An 18,160-nucleotide genomic window follows, 5' to 3' on the forward strand; every position below is an offset into this window, starting at 1 on the left:
TTATGCGTCATTAGGGTAAGACGCATAATGCTTATGCGTCTTTAAACGACGCATAACGATTATGCGTCGTTAACCAACGACGCATAAGGGTTGTGCGTCGTTCAATAATAACGACGCATAACCCTTGTGCGTCACTCCCCCATCCGGAATAAATCTAATCTCCTTCATTAAAATGGAATTCCATTAGTTCTCTATAACAAAAATAGAATTGTTCCTCGCCCTCGCCCATGTTTGTTGATGATTTTCTGTTTTCAGCTCTGCAACTAATGTCTCATCATCATATTTGTAGGAATTCCATTCACAAATTAATCCATCTATTATGGTTAGATATACGGGTGTGATCACGGTTCAAAAACCGCCGGTTCCGATTCACGAGGCGGTTCAAAATCGCCGGTTTTTTGCTGAAACTGCTGGTTTCGGGTCGGTTCGGCGGTTCGAAATTTTTTTTCTTTCTTCTCGTTTTAGTGTTTATTTCAACGAGACCACAAGTCACAAGTCACAACTTATAAGTTACAATTTACACTTAATGTTGGACTTGAGTCTTTGGATTGAAAGAGAGTGTATTGGATGATTCTCTTTTATAGCTACATGTTGTGTTGCTCTTTCTTTCAATGTGAGATAAAACTCCTTATTTATAACTACATGATACATCTCCATCATCTTTTTTATATTAGTTTATATCTTAACTATCTTCTATTATTACAACTTAACAACAAATATAATTACATAAAGTATTATTCTTTAATTCTTTATCATTATCGATTTGTTTGTGTATAAGTTTATGTGTATGTTAACTAATAAATACCATTATACACATTAAGAGAATAATTATTATACAAATTGTATTAATCTAGTGATAACAATAATATGAATAATTATTTATCTATATACAAATCATATTACTCAATAATTATTTATTCTTATCTATCAAGAATATATTCACAAATAATAATTTTATTTATATAAATTATACTACATCTATTAGAATAACAACTATTATACAAAATCATATTATTAGTCTACTAATATATAAATATATAAACTATATCATACCACTATACAAATCATTCTGTAGTTATCTATTTTTATCATTATTAAACCAATTATATTAATCATTGTTTTTTCCACATTTTAATCAATATATTGAGAAACAACATACTTACATTTAAATCCAATTATTTGAATACGTTCACATTCTATAAATATACAAATTATTATCAACAAGCAACATTCAAATTTAATTTAACTATTCTAGTTGATGCTATTATTATCTATAAATTTGTCTTAGAAAAAGAATCATAACAAAAATAAAGATAAAGTTAGTGAATAATAAAATGTAGTAAAAAATAAAGAAAAGTAGAAACAAAAGAAAGTTTTATATCCCACATTGGAAAAAGATGAATGAATGATCTAAACATGTAGTTATAAAAGAAAATATTTCAACATATTTTGTCCCACATTGAAAGTAAAATACAAAATATTCAATGATGTCTCTATAAAAGAGAAACAACAAAAAATGGTTCTTAGAATCATAGGCCCAACTAGGCATGCACAAACCGGCCCGGCACGTCGGTTAACCGGCGGTTCGGAACCGCCGGTTCATGAACCGGAACTGTGCCCGGAACCGGCGGGTTGAACCGGCAGAAGGGTCGACGGGTCGAAAGGGCCGGTTCAGGTTCGGCAATATCTTGAACCGTGAACCGGCGGTTCGGCGGTTCGAACCGCCGGTTCAAAGGGTCGCACAGTGTAAAGTAGGCTAGGGGTTCGTAGGGGTTCAGGTAGGGTTTAGGTAAACCGGCGGTTTTCGGTGGGAACCGGCGGTTTTCCGGGAAACCGGCAGTTTTCGTCAGAAACCGCCGGTTTGGCAGCCGGTTTCCGCCGGTTTCGGTGACTTTTCAGAGGCTAGGTCGTAGGTGCAGTGTTTAGGCCTGCAAAACCGGTCATAAACCGCCGGTTTTCTGACGCAAACCGTGGACGAACCGCCGGTTCCGGAGGTAAACCGGCGGTTCGGCCGATTTCAAATTTCAAATTTTTTTTTATCCAATTTTACTCCTATAAATACCTCACTTCTCCTTCATATTTCCTTACCCCATTCTTGTGTTAACAAGGATTTCATTCTCAATCTTCATTTCTCTATTCTCTCCTCATTCTCTCTAATTGCGCAAGTTTACGTTTCAATTCTACATTTTCTACTCACTACTATATGTGTTGTTGTGCTCATAATTTACCACTTCTTTTATACTTCATACATATTTCATTCCAAGTCCGTACTATTTTCATTTATCAATATGTCTTCTTCTCGTGGTGGATCGGGACGTGGTGATCGGGGCAAGGGAATAGCCCAAGATCAAAGTACTACGCGTCCCTCAAAATCTCGACGACCTAGTCGTCGAGATGTTATGGAAGAGGTTTCCCGATTGGCAGCCGAACGCATGCAAGTAAGTAATGAAAAATTTATTTTCCAATTCATATTTTAAAATTTCATTAAATCTTTTTATTGCGTTCATACTTTTAACTTCTACGAACATAATATTTGTAGATGGAAGAAGATCATAGGACCGCCATGCTACTTGCTGAAATGCAACAAGGTGGGGGTAGGGGAGGTCGTTCCCAACAAGATGAGGAGTTCGACGTTAATATATCGTCGGACTCGGACAACAACGGGGATAGATCGCATTCTCGTATTCCTTCTAGCACCGGCGGAAATGAGGAGATGTCTCCCCCTCCTCCACCCGCTACTAACCCGGTAAAAGCTTTGAAATCGGACATTTTTGTCAAACACTACAAGAGGGTCCCGGTGGTGATTCCAAATCCTCACGATCCGAACTCTCAAGAAGAGACTTCGGAGTTTCATGTTTACTGCAACTATTGCGATAAAGTGTACAAATGGTCCGCCGGTGGTGGATATGGCACCCTCCGTCGCCATTTGGTGACAAAGCATCCGGTAGAATGCGGCACTACCTCTACCCAAAGCCAACTAAACTTCCAACCCGCCGGCTCGGGTTCGTCAGGTACGCCTCTATTTAAATATGAGAAAAAGAATTTTGATGATACAATGACTAGATGGGCGGCTATGAAGCATTTGCCCTTTAATGTTTTTGATGACAAAAGTTTTGAGGTTACTATGCAAAGTGGTTTGAATGTAGCAATCAAAAGAATAGGTAGAATGACCGTGCAACGATCTACCGTTCGGCAATGCTTGGAGAAAAAGGTAGAATTATCACGTTATTTAGTTAACTTGGGCCACAGGGTGAACATTTGCTCAGATGTTTGGACGGATTGTTTTAACCGTCATTCATACATGGGTATTACGGTTCACTTTGTGGACAATAGTTGGACTTTGAACAAGCGTTTAATTGGTTTTAGAGAATTTGAAACTCCACACAATGCACCCGAAATTGCTTCGTTGATTATACAAGTGTTGAATGAGTTTCAGTTATGCAACAAGATATTTTCTATTGGTTTTGATAATGCAACTGCCAACACCGCAAGTATCGCCGATTTGATTGCGGCTTGTACACCGGTAATTGGAGGTAAGTATTTTCATCAAAGATGCATTTGTCATATTTTAAATTTATGTGTACATGATGCGCTTGAATTATGGCAAAAGCATGTTTCTCCTATTAGAAATGCAGTTAGATTAATCCATCAAAAGCCACCTATTGGCAAAGCATGGAAGAAATATTGCCATCAAAAGAATGTCAGGTACACGAATTTTACTATGGATGTGTCTCATAGATGGAATTCGACATATGATTGTCTGAATTCTACTTTGACACATAAAGATGCTTTAAGTGATTTTTATAGAACTAATCCCTACCGTGATTTATATCTTTCGCATAGTTGTTGGGATAACAGTTTGACTTTATTTAAATTGTTCAAATATTTTAAAAATGCTACTGTTGAATTGTCGGGTGTTTATTATTGCACTGCTGTTCGTGTTTTGGAGCATTGCATGTACATATCCCTTGGTTTTAAAACTGCAATGAAAAATGCTTCCTCTTCTCCCGAGTTAATGTGCGTTTTGTATTATATGATTGAAAAATGGCTCAAGTATTTCAGTGAGATTCCTAACGTGTTTTTTATTGCAAAGGTATTGGATCCAAAATGGAAATTAGCAGGTACCTCTAGAATTTTAGATTTTTATTATAACAATTTGAGTTCAATTGATCTTGGTCCCCTTCAAGCAATCCAATCCGATACCAGTGACGAATTTGGAGTCGACCTCTCAGAAACCTTTCAAATAAACCTCCCGGACCGGTCAGTTGTGCAACAAAACCTCGAGTTTAACTTGCGCTCTCTCTACACCGAATATGAAACCAAGTATAACACCACCCACCAAGTCAGAAGACCCCATCCTCCACAACATAACTATGGCTTTGCATTTCAAGCCGATTATGATGACCCCGACGCGCAATCCCAACTAGCCGACCTATACAACTACAGCACCGGCGGAAGGTCCTCAGGTATGGTCAGTGAATTAGATTTATATTTTGATTCACTCTTTTCCTTTGGTGATGAAGGTCCTACTCCTCCCGCCCAAATCGACGTCCTCGATTGGTGGGGAACCCACGAGAAAGATTTTCTCATCCTTGCTTCAATGGCCAAGGAGATTTTTTCTGTTCCGGCTTCCACTGTAGCCGTTGAGTCCGCTTTTAGTGTTGGCTCGCGCGTGTTGGATGAATCAAGAAGTAAGCTCTCGACGAAAAATATGGAAGCCGTGATGTTACTTGATGATTGGGCCAAAGCTGACGTCCGAGAACAAGAAAATGATTGGGATGATCGTCAAGAGGGATCACAAGATGAATTCACCGGGGATGAAGCTTAGGCCAACCGTCAACCGCCGCCGGCCAAGCCAAATAGGTAAGTAAGGTAAGAGAACTACGTGGACTTTGATTCCCTAATGCAAATGAGCAATTGGGATACGTAGGCACCTCAACTTAAATTTTAAATTTAAGTTGAGCTCAAGTCCTTTTTCTTTTATTTCTTTTTTTTTCCCATTAATTCCTACTTTAAAAATATGCAAATACAATTACATAATTGTATTTGTGTATACTCTAGTCGATGAAGTATATTTCTCTATACGGATAAATGAGGGAAACTTTTGACAATTCTACTATAATTGTTGATTGTTAGACGAAACTCAACATTTAAAGTTGAATTGCTAAATGTGTCCTTAATTTAGTTATGTAGAAAGATCTTCTTCGCCGGTTAAGAGTATATATATAATACACTTATACGTTTAAGAACTTCAACGTCGTTCTTGTCATTTGTAATTAGTTGTTGACTAGTAGTCTCATTTGTATTTAAATTTTGTTTAAGACTTCAAGACCGGCATATGTTTTCGATTTGTAATTGTTGTAACTTGTAAACATGCAATTTCAATAAAATTGCAACTTTAGTCGTATTTTTTTTCAATTTTATTTCCTCACATTTCATACATAAACAATTGTAACTTGTAAACATGCAATTTCAATAAAATTGCAACTTTAGTCGTATTTTATTTCAATTTTATTTACTCTCATTTCATACATAAACAACTTTGAAAGTGTAATGTAATTTGATTAAAAATTGAATAGTTGAAAAATACAAAAAAAAAAAAAGTCGACGAACCGTCGAACCGGCCCGGAACTGGCGGTTCAAGCCGAAAACCGGCGGTTTTGAACCGCCGCGTAAACCGCCGGTTTGTTGAACCTGAACCGGAACCGCCGGGAGCTAGGCGGGCCGGTTCAGGTTCAAGCATTTCCTGAACCTTGAACCGCCGGTTCATGACCCTGAACCGGCGGTTCGTGACCCTTGTGCACACTTAGGCCCAACAAATAAATATGGGCTATTATGAAATTATTGTATTTATTTATTTGTGAAAATTGATTTTTATATATAAAAGTTGATTTTTATAAATAATGATTTTTTTTCTAATGTTATGAACTGGCGAACCGCCGGTTCGCGATATTTCTGAACCTGAACCGGCCCGCTTGAACCGCCGAACCGCCATCCAGTTTCGATTCTGGTTCCGGTTCATGAATCGGCGGTTCTGAACGCAGGTTAACCGGCAGTCCGGTTCGGATTGTGTATGCCTAGATATACCTAACAATTAATATGCCTAACATATTTAACGGAAAACGAGGAACCTATAAAATTAAAAATAATTTAGAATGAACCATGATGTATACGTATTTGTGATAGTTTATAAAATTAAATTGCACTAGTATAAACTAAAGTTTCCGTCCCTTTAAATTCATCGCTTATTTCCATTTTCGTTCGTATTTGAAAAGCATTTTAGTCTATTTGTAATGAAAGAGTGACAAAACTTTTTGCCAATTCACCTTTTTAAAATTATTTGACAATTTTTTGCATTTCTCACCCAACTTTCTTCATCTATCTTTATTTTTCTTTTCTTCTTCTCAACATGGACATACAATGTGTGTATAGATGTGTAGTATGTGCCATGTGTGTATAGTGTGTGCAGTATATGTATTGCATGTTCAGTGTGTGCATTGCAAGTTCAGTGTGTGTATAGTGTGTTCAGTGTGTATAGTGTTTGCAGGATGTGTAGTGTATAATTGTACATATTTCATTCCATTCAAATGTTATTTAGAGTTACCAAACATAAGAATAAAATCAATCAAGGAATATTCATTCCATTTTTTATGGGACTGAGAAAGTATGTATAAATAAGATAATGAAAAAAAATTGAAATCCATAAATTAATGTTTTCATATCTGAGTAGATTGACCAAATTTTGTTATTTAAAGGACTATTTTTCATTTATTTATTATTTATTAAGATTTGGGCTCTCTGGGATTGAAGATAACTTATGTGTCTTTTGCAAAGAAGAGCCAGAGACTGTTGATCATGTCATTTTCAAATGCAGGTGTTCTAGTAGGTTGTGGTATTTCTACTGCGGGTGTTGGAATTTATCTTTTTGTTTTCCCAAAGACCCGGTCTCGTGCTTCCTCAACTGGATAGACGCTCCTTTTATCAAATTTGATAAAAAGCTGTGGTGCTCCCTCTTCTATGTGACGTCGTGGTCCATTTGGTGGCCTAGGAACTAAATTGTTTTCGAGAAGAGTGTCCCAAGTTGGGTAACTGAGAAGAGACTCTTGATGTGGAGGCTAGGTTCGTGGGCTAAAGGACGATGTCTAGAGTTTCCATTTTTACCGGAGCAAATTTGTGAGGATTTGAGCTGGGTTAGAAGATGGACTAACATCAAACATAAGGCTAAGGTTGCAATCAAAGACCACTAATGAGGTTCGTCTTGGTGGCTTTTGCTTGTGATGTGAGCTTTGGTCATTTGATTGTTTTTACTTTTGGTTTTCGCTGATGCTTAGTTTTTCGTTAGTCTTGGTAGGCTTGTTTTTTTTAGAATTTGTTGTTGAACTCATGCTCATCATCTTTTGGTTTGAACCTTTTTTTATTAAAAAAAATTCTAATGTCATATTATTGCTTACACTATTTAATACAGTAGTTTTATAATATTAAAAAGAATTAATTTGGGGGTGTCGCTCCCCCAACCTAAACGTGGATCGAAGTAATTACTCTAGTGTATATGAAAAAAATATTATTAAATTCAGTTAATTTTTTTTGGAATAAGCATACCTAATTAGGTTATACTGTATGTACTATTCACCAATGATTCGATGTGGACCTACATTAGGGTTCTCACCGCTCTTTAGTATTAAGCTTCAAACAGATCACAGCTCTTGGATCATTTGATTGGATGATTGTGATCAAAATAGTCGAGCTACATTAATTGACGAAAAATCTACATTATTAGAATGAAAATATACATTTTTAAACTACAATGCTACATTATTAGTCGGTGTACATTATTAGAATGAAAATCTACATTATTAAATAACACGTGGCATTAATCTAACCGTTAAATGACAAAATCGCGGGGCTGAGATTCAGTTGAATGTTTGGACAATATTTACATGTTTGAACTTGAATAAAAGCAATATGTATTTTGTTCAAAACACTCTATGTCAATCTTCCGTAACTAAAAAAATACTACTGAGATTTAGAAAACTCAGCCACTTTCATTAGTACTTGATAAAATAGAAAATTTCAACCTCCAAATCTGCATCTGGAATCACCATTGGAAATTAATAAAATCCAATTCCCAACAGAGTTACTGTTTAGCGCTGTTGATCTCTTGGAGTATAAAAAAGGTTCCTCATTATATTGTGGTACTTCAACTCATCTTATTTTTTGAAGTTATAGAATAGTAATGAAATTATTTTGCATTAATCTATTTTAGTGACTGTATAGGGATAACATAGTATTTTTATTAAATTCAATATAAAGTATAATGGCTATATGATAGAATCGCTGACCGAGAATGAGAATGAGAATGAGAATGAGAATGAGAATGAGTAAAAAAAGAGAAAATGTTACGGGCTTAATAGGTGATGGAAGCCCAAGCCTAAATGTGAACCGGGAAAAAATGATATTCAGTTTGAAAGAATTTTTAGTTTTATGAAACAACCCATGCATGAGTCTGCGGCTGTGCAAATTAAAGTAAAACATCTAAAACGTCCAACAAAAAACACAAAGAAGAGCCAAGGTAAAACTAACCAACAATCCATCCAAAATAGCAAACACAGAATACCAAGCCCAAAATCAACAAGACACCCACGAGAGACACTCAAGCTTAAGCCACAACAAAAGAGACCCAGGATCAATATAAACTCTGCACTCCGGTGTGTTGGTGGGTCGGCTGACCCCACCCAACTTCACCTGAATCCGCCACGGGTTTGAAGCCTTTTATTTAATGTCCTAAAAATAAAATTGTGAGAGCTTAGTCCTAAATAGATAATATAGGACCGCGCGTTTAAAGCCTTTTATTTAATGTCCTAAAATAAAATTGTGAGAGCTTAGACCTGAATAGATAATACTGTATTATATTAATGTTGAGTTTGGTGTGTGAACTCTAGCATCAACGAATAATAATACCCCAAAAATAAATTCACTTTTAGTACTCCATCAAATAGTTTAGCTTGAGATGATAACGAGGTTAAACTTCTAGCTATGTTGCAATTAGTTCTATAACTATATCAGTGTTCTATTTCATAATATCTTATACAGTAATACAACAAATGATGAAACATTGTTATTCTCAACTCTCAAATTGATACCTCAGTTATGTAATGGAACATTGTAGTATAGTCATGTTTTAGAACAAATTTAATTCGACAATGAATATATAATACCAAGATGATCATGAGCTTGAGTGCTACGAAAGCTTGCTACCCAAAATTATCGAATAATATATACCTTCAAATCCCTCCGCCTAACAGAAAAAGAAAAGAACAAAACCTACAAAGCAAAACAAACAAAAATTGGATATAATGTGGATGGCAAAGGTAGTAATGAAATGTTTGAGTTTATCCATCACCAATAGATAAAGACGATCATAAGTGTGGGCTGGTGCAGATTTTAGATTCTCTGTAAAATTTTAATAATAGTTTAGTGATTTGGATAGTATATTGTATGTTGTTACATTGTGTGTATAATTATTCATAATCGTGATTTTTTTTTCTTTTTTTACTCTTTTTTATATGTGGCAATATATCTAGACTATTGAATTTTTAATTGTAAAACTTGGACAAAAACTAATACAAATTTTGTTTTTAGTTAAAAAAGACTTTTGTGCAGGAAATTTTTAAAAGTGAAATTTTGTTAAGTGAGAAAAAATAGAATATGAAATGGATTGTCTAATAAAAAAAATCACTTTATTGAGGCTAGGGAGTATATACTTATATAGTTACTGTAATACGGCCATGTAATAAATTTCAATATAGAACGTGTTATAGTCAACTCAAACTCATAATTTTGGTCCGAACATTAATCATTCTAGTGTTAGTCAACAAACACACGGAAAAAAAAACTTTGCAATAATTGATATCCCTTAGAGCGGTCACGAGTTGGTTACGATCCATTGATTATGACTTTCCTTTCATCGCCATTTAAGTTATCGGAAAATTATAGAAAAATTCATTCAAAAATACTAAATTGTCAAAAAAAGGAACCGCTTGAGTTACAAATTTCATTCTATTATACTTTTAATTATTGAGGATGCAAATGACGAGTGCAAAGAGCTTAAATTCCTATTAAGTATTTATGAAACATAACATCTACTATTAATAAAATTTTCTCTGCGTTGCTTTATAGCATTATGTAGGACAAATTTACTTGTACTATTGTACGTTTGCTATTTTTGTTCTTGCAATAATATATGGAGTAATAAGTAAATATAAGTGCAAGAACCGAAGGAAGAAGAAGCAAAGATGATATGTTTAAATGAAGAAGTTCTCCACGTGTTATTACACGTTATCATTTTTGCTGACTTAGCTCCAAAGTCATCCACCTTATATATATTGGCAGCCCCATCAGAATCTCTTCATCCAAACACTGTCTTCCAAAACACAATCCATAGGTCACAAAAAAATTTGCAAATTGCAGATTAAACCAATCGTAAATGGCTCCCGAGATTGTCAAGTCAACCACCGGAAACGCCGCGGCGCCGGTGGTGGGCCCTTCCAAGCATGCCTACGTGACGTTCTTGGCCGGCGCCGGCGACTACGTGAAAGGCGTCGTTGGGTTGGCCAAAGGCCTGAGGAAAGTCGGCACTGCTTTCCCGCTTGTGGTGGCGATCCTCGCCGACGTGCCGGTGGAGCACCGCCGCATCCTGGTGGAGCAGGGCTGTGTACTCCGTGAGATCGAGGCCGCGTTCCCTTGCGCCGATGCTGATCAGAACCACGCTTATGTTAGGAATTATTTCCTTTTCAACTATTCTTCACCCTTGGAAGGTATTTTTTCTGTCCTAACTTAATTGAGTCGTATTTTTTTTTAAAATTATTCTATTTCTCTATCATAATGTATAAGTTAGTTGAGTCTTATTTTATTTTAACTTATTCTTAGTTGGTTTTTTTTTGGCAAAATTTGTTCAGTTTCCTATTTTACTTTTTATTCTTTCAATTTAATATTCGAAACATCAATTTTTTAAATCTCATATCGAAAAGAAACGGATTAATTAATTTGAGAGATTGAAGGAGTATATACAATTTTACACATTTGATCACATTTTTGTTTAGTGACATTTTTTGTGGTGCATTTAATATGGTTATGTATGATGATATGTAGTTTGTGGAGTATGAGAGGATGATATACATGGATGCGGATGTGCAAGTGTTTGATAACATAGATGACTTGTTTGAGCTTCCGAGTGGCTATTTCTATGGGGTGGTCGACTGCGTGTGCGAGATGTCCGGTGATGCCTGCCCACAGAAGCTCCGGTGGCCGCAGGAGCTCGGCCCACAGCCCCCTTTCTACCTAAATGGCGGCATGTTTGTTTTCGAGCCGGATCTCACCACCTATCATGACCTCATTCACACCCTCACCATCACTCCTCCCACCCCTTTCGCTGAGCAGGTACTCGTTATACATTTTAAATCACAAATTTTCAATTAAATATTATACTCATTTTTAATATACATATTATGAATTTTAATCAAATTGATCAATCAAATAGTGTTATATTAAAAAAAATCTGATTTATATATAAAATAATATTTTTAAATTATAAATTATGTTGCAAAAAAATTATATCACAAAAATTGTGATGCAGTCACTTGCATTAGAGATTTTTTAAAAAATATAACCACAATTTAGAACTCAAAACAAAGTCCTCTTAAGTTGAGGATTTATTATCTTAATATTTTATGTTTGTAGGACGTTTTAGTTATGTCATTTAATTATGGTTGGGATACTGATTATGAGGATGTTTTATTCTTGCAATTCTGCTCCTCCGAAATCAGGGTAGTACTGCGTTGCCCTTGCGTGCAATAAGGATGCATTATGAGATGACCGTTGATAGTATAGTTAGAAATATACTATATTAATTTCTTTAATTACATTAAAAATATAATTAATTTGATGTAATGAAACGTTTTTAGTATTTAATTAAATTTTGATCATGACCATATCACAAATTTAATCATGATTAGCTTTATAATATTTAAAACAATATTTAATCACAATTTGTAAATTTTCGGAGACATTCTATTCGAGTAGAAATGTAGAATACAATGTAATCTAGGTACAGAACGAAGTGTTTTGGTTGTGCTCAAAACTTGGGCGTTTTTATTTTTTATTTGATGAAATAGTATCTGGATTTTTTAGCAATATAAAAAGATGTTATTTTCATTTTGATAAAAGAATTCAGAAAACGTTTTATAATTTATTTTTCAAATTTAATTTTGAAACCCTTAGTAAAGATGTAGTGCACAAATTTGGAAAAATCCTATTAACATGGAGTTGGGAAATTTATCAGGATTTCCTAAACATGTTCTTTAGAGAGAAGATGAAGCCAATTTCGCCGGAGTACAATCTATTGGTGGCAATGTTGTGGCGACACCCTGAAGCTGTCGGCGTCGAGAAGGCGAAGGTGGTTCACTACTGCGAGGCCGGGTCGAAGCCTTGGAGATTCACCGGTGAGGAAGAGAATATGGAAAGAGAAGATATGAAGATGCTCGTGAGCAAGTGGTGGGATATATACAACGATGCATCCTTGGATTTCAATGTAGCCCAGCGCCTAACCAAGGGTTTGCCGTTGTCCCGGGAGGCGGCGAGGCAGGTGGTGGTTCACTATAGGTCCGCTTCATCTGCGGCGTGATCGATGCCCAATGTTGACAAATATTAAATTAGTGTTAGATAGATATCGTACGTAACTTTTGTATCAAAAATGTCTTGCAATGGCCTAGACATTATATATACTCCTTTTTTTAGAAAAGTTTGGTTAGTTTCTTCATTTCTTGCTTATTTACTTTTGCCAGTTACTTATTTGTAGGTAATTATACTCAAGTTATCCATTCTTGCTTACTTTCTTTGAGAAACTAATTTTTGCTTATTTTCTTTTTTAAACTATTTTTTTACTTACTTTTTATTTTTATTGAAAATCTAACATTTTATACTCCTCCTTTCCTTCCCAATTTAAGAGTTCTAATTAGTTAGGGCACGAATTTTATGAAATGTAAAGAAAAGTGAAATATAGATTTTATTTACTATCGGGGGCTGTTCGGTGCTTTCGGGGTGAATCTGGGTTGTTTCGGAGCTGTTCGGGCTGTTCGGTGCTTTCGGGGTGAATCTGGGTTGTTTCGGAGCTGTTCGGGGACTTTTGGGGGGTCTCGGGGTGAGTTCGGACAGCTGCGGAGCTGTTTCGAGCGTCGACAGCAACCTCCGGCGAGGAGGCTGCACAGCAGCGGCAGGAGTTACTGCAGGGCGGACCGAGGACGACAGCGCTGCTGATTTTTCGCCGGTGTGACAGCAGCGGCGCATCAGCGTGATAGGGTTTACCTATCAAAGTAGTTATTTGAGTGAAAGAGACGTGAAGAGACGTGAATTTTGAGAGAGATGAGAGAATTCGGTTTCTCCAAGAGAGAACCGTAGGGAGAGAATGATAAATATTACTTTAATTCATTCTTCTTGATAATAATAATAAAAGACTTCACACATATTTATAATATATGTGGTACAAAAAGATCTTTTGTAAACTAGGAAAGCAAATCAAATCCTAACCACTATGGAAAGTAAATAAAATCATGACAACTAAATAATACTAAAACATAAATAAACTAAATAAATATACGGAGAGAATATCAGCTCCCTTCCGGAATAAAATAGAATATCATGTCCCTATCAACTCCCCCATCGTTGAAAACCACCTTGCCCTCAAGGTGGAAGTCAGAAAATTCATCTTCCATCTCGTTGGCGCTGTCTTTGTTTGGATCTTCGTCTGCAAACAAAATTGTATCATATGGGATCGCAACGAGTGATGGACAAACCGTCTTTGGACATGAGATCTCTTCCGCGACTTCAGTGACATAACCAAGGATGACAATAGTGATTTTTGGGCTATGAGATTTTGGAGGAAATTTGGTTTCCACCAAATCCATTGGCTCATTTAGCTTTTCAAACGATTCATCATCATTTTTTACTGTCTCTTCGATAAAGGGATCAGACTTTACATTTGTTCTTGGCTCATCATCGTTTTTTGCGACAGACTCGATGATAGAATCAGATGTGGCCTCCTTTTTAGCCATGGCCTCCTTTTTAGCTAAATATGCAACTGCCTCCGTAATTTTGTTGAGAAGTTTATTCATCTGGGCGAAGTAAATGGCATCCTCATCAAAATTATGATAAACAACATCCAGAAATTCTTGCCATGAGCACTTAGGATTCGAGCGTCGATACTCATGGAGCCATACAGATGCTGGATGGTCAAAAAATAACCTCACAAAAAATAGACGATCAGCATCAGAAAACAAGTAATAGTCAAAATATTCTTGAATATCCAAAATCCATCTCACGGGGTTAACACCAGAAAACCGAGGATGAGAGTTTGACAGCAAGACGGACATGGTGGTAGAAAGTAAATCAATAGGAGGATAAGAACCTAATGAAAGTACCAATTTGATAGGGTTTACCTATCAAAATAGTTATTTGAGTGAAAGAGACGTGAAGAGACGTGAATTTTGAGAGAGATGAGAGAAATCGGTTTCTCCAAGAGGGAGAACAGTAGGGAGAGAATGATAAATATTACTTTAATTCATTCTTCTTGATAATAATAATAAAAGACTCTACACATATTTATAATATATGTGGTACAAAAAGATCTTTTATAAACTAGGAAAGCAAATCAAATCCTAACCACTATGGAAAGTAAATAAAATCATAACAACTAAATAATACTAAAACATAAATAAATGAGCACTGCATGGCGACGCTCACATTGCATGCCACAGCTTAATCAAGCCGCTGCTAACCAAGTTGATCAAGCCGCCACATGCCGAGTTGATCAACAAGGCACAATGTATGATCTCAAGTCACTGGACCGCCATGCTAATCAAGTTGCAATACATTGTCTCAAGTCACTGGACCGTCAAGCTGATCAAGCTGCAATGCATTGTGCGCTAGCCAAAACAATCACGAACTCCACGAGAGCTGAAGCTGAGAATGAGACAAAGAAGAGTAAGGAGTGTGCGGCACAAAATGAGCCAATGATCAACCTCGCACGTGTTGAAACCGCGGACAAGCCAGCTAAGATGGAGGACCACATAGGTACTTGGCGCGGCGTGGTGTTGCGCGGTTTAGAGAGGAAACATGCTTTGTAAAGTTTGTTAAAGTAGATTAGTACAATGCTCTAGATCACTGGAATGCTGAATATATGTATTGGATCGGGTTACATTTGAATCCAAGAAAAAATACAATTGGAGTTTGAATGGAACATTAGATACAATGTCTGCTTTATTCCTCTTCTTCGTGTGTTTGGTTACATCTTTTCATGGTATCAGAGCAGGTTCCTTGTGATCCTGTCTCTCCCATCCATTTTTAGTTTTTCTTTTTTTTTAAGAAAATGGCAGAAGCCAATGAAGCAATGCTCGTGGCAACACTGCCACCCATATTCTCATAGTTGCCTCTAATCTCAGTGAAGCTAACTAAAGGAAATTTCCTCATGTGGCAGCAACAAGTTGATGTTGCTGTGTATGGCTATGGCCTTGAAGGATTTGTCACAGGAGAATCAGAACCTCCTCCACAGATGATTCTGGATCGAGATGGAGAGTCCACGGTGTTAAATCCAGCCTTCATAACCTAGCAGCGACAAGATAGAAGGGTGGCTGGATGGCTTCTCTCCACACTGTCAGAGAATGCTCTAACCTTGGTGGTAGGGCTCAGATCTGCTAGAGACATTTGGAGTGCTTGGAAACCAACTTTGCAAGCTGCTCCACAGCTAAAGTGATGCAGTATCACCAGCAGATGCAAAATTTGAAGAAAGAATCGATGTCTATGAATGACTACTTAGGAAATATGAGAACCTATTTTGATTTGCTTGGCTCTGTTGGGTGTAGAATCTCAGAAGGAGAGCAAGTTCTTCACATACTTGGAGGACTTGGGCAGGACTATGATCCTGCAGTTTGTGCAGTGACCTCTAGATCTGATCCATAGAGCATTGGAGATGTTAGTGCCTTCTTGCGCAGCTTTGAGTCAAGAATGGAGTCAACAAAATCACACTCCGTTAGCTCAGATGGATCTCAGCCATCACTCAACTTGGTTAGACAGCAGCCTGGACAAAGAAGGGAACAAAACTTCAGCAACAACAGATTTGAGTCGGGCAGTGGAAGAGGCTTTGGAGGCAGATCTAATAGAGGAGGAAGAGGTGGAAGAAGCTACGGCAGAGGAAGCAACAACAAAATCATTTGTCAATTGTGTGAAAAGCCAGGGCATTCAGCTGCGTGCTGGCATAGGTTTGAGCAAAACTTCACACCACCTCAGTTTCTGCCTAGAGGGAGTGCTCCTCAACAACAAAGTCAAGGATTCTCTAATCCTTCAACTCATCTGGTGCAATCAGTTCCCAGATCTCCTTCATCCTTCTCAACTGGAACTCCATCAGAATTTAGCTATGCTTCCAATGCTTCTTCAAGCTGGTATCCGGACTCAGGAACGACACACCATGTGTCCAATGACCTGAGCAACCTCAACATAAGCCTGAATATATTGGAGGTAAGAGTTTATTGCTTGGAAATGGTGTTGCGGTTAATATTCAAAATATTGGTGAAGGTGCATTTAAATCTCACTCAGCTAACCTTTCTAGAACACTTTATCTCAAAAATCTCTTGCATGTCCCTAACATAACCAAAAATCTGATGAGTGTCTCCAAATTTGCTCAAGATAATTCTGTGTTTTTTGAATTTCACCCGAGCTTTTGTTTTGTTAAGGATCTGAGCACCAAGGAAATTGTGCTCAAAGGAACTCTTGAGAGAGGCTTATACCACTTCCTAGTAGATCATTCCCCAATCAAGCGAGGCACAGTCCCCATTTCTTCTTCCAGTCCAGAGAAGCCAGATATTCATTCCTTGAGCTTGGCCAGTAGTAGTTCTAGTCAGTCTTGTAATTCATATTTGTCTCTATGGCATAGTAGGCTAGGACATCCCACTCTAGATGTGGTGAAACTTGATCTTAATAGCTGTAATATCTCTTATCATGCAATGAAATCTCCTTTACTTTGCTACTCATGTTGTGTATCTAAGGCTCATAAGCTACCTTACTCTCAGTCCATTTCTCAGTATACAACTCCTCTTGAGCTTGTTCATAGTGATCTTTGGGGTCCCTCTCCTGTTAAATCTAGAAATGGATATTCATATTATGTCTCATTTATAGACCATTTTTCTAGGTTCACTTGGGTCTTTCTGCTAAAACACAAAAATGATCTGTTCACTGTGTTTAAACAATTCAAAGCCTTGAGTGAGAACTTGCTGGGTTCAAATATCAAAATTCTTCAGTCTGACTGGGGAGGTGAATTCCAAGGTCTAGCTCTTTTCCTAAAAGAGTGTGGGATTGTTCATAGAGTCTCATGTCCATACACCCCACAACAGAATGGTTTAGAATAGAGGAAACATAGGTACATAGTTGAAACTGGTCTGGCCTTGCTAGCTCAATCTTTTCTTCCTCAAAGATTTTGGGATGATGTTTTTGTTACAGCCGTTTATTTGATCAATCTGATGCCATCCAAGATCACAAACAACATTTCTCCACATGAAACTCTTTTCCTCAAAAAGCCTGACTATTCATTCTTAAGAGTGTTTGGTTGTCTTTGTTTCCCCTATACTAGGCCCTATAATAAATCTAAGCTTCAGTTTAGATCAGTTAGAGAAACATTTCTGGGATAGAGTCGCCCTCACAAAGGATATAAAGTACTCTTACCTGATGGGAAAGTGATAGTCACTAGAGATATCATTTTTTATGAGTCCATTTTCCCCTTTCAAAATCAGTCTTCTGATTCGCCCGTAACTGTTTCATCAGCTTCCTCATATCATCATTTCCTATCACATTCACATCCTGCTCTTACACCTTTAATTCCAGATAATCCACATTCCTCAACTCCATCTGTTTCCTCACATCACTCACCTTCTGTCTCAACACCTGACCACGACACTCCATAATCAGATCAGCCTCACTCTGATATCCATCCTCAGGGCTCTCAAGCATCATCTCATCCTGATCCATCTCCCACATCACTTCCACCAAACTCATCTCAGCCCACCCATACAATGACAACCAGATCAAAATCTGGCATTTTTAAACCTAAGGTCTTTACTGT

General features: G+C 37.1%; 1 protein-coding gene across 1 annotated transcript; it reads left to right on the forward strand.

The window, feature by feature from the left end:
* Positions 1–10,483: 10,483 nt before the first annotated feature.
* Positions 10,484–12,822, forward strand: LOC121806461 (galactinol synthase 2-like). The gene is made up of 3 exons (XM_042206508.1): positions 10,484–10,825; positions 11,149–11,436; positions 12,338–12,822. Exons 1-3 carry the CDS (start codon positions 10,484–10,486, stop codon positions 12,677–12,679), a joined length of 972 nt encoding a protein of 323 aa, XP_042062442.1. The 3' UTR covers positions 12,680–12,822.
* Positions 12,823–18,160: the final 5,338 nt, after the last annotated feature.

Source organism: Salvia splendens, chromosome 6 (genome assembly GCF_004379255.2).
Source record: "Salvia splendens isolate huo1 chromosome 6, SspV2, whole genome shotgun sequence".
Lineage (NCBI taxonomy): Eukaryota > Viridiplantae > Streptophyta > Magnoliopsida > Lamiales > Lamiaceae > Salvia > Salvia splendens.

Coding starts and splice junctions, on each gene's coding strand:
- LOC121806461 (XM_042206508.1), top strand. CDS start 10,484: ATGGCTCCCGAGATTGTCAAGTCAACCACCGGAAACGCCGCGGCGCCG. Junction 10,826..11,148: donor CCTTGGAAGGTATTTTTTCT/GTCCTAACTTAA, acceptor GATGATATGTAG/TTTGTGGAGTATGAGAGGAT. Junction 11,437..12,337: donor CCACCCCTTTCGCTGAGCAG/GTACTCGTTATA, acceptor GAAATTTATCAG/GATTTCCTAAACATGTTCTT.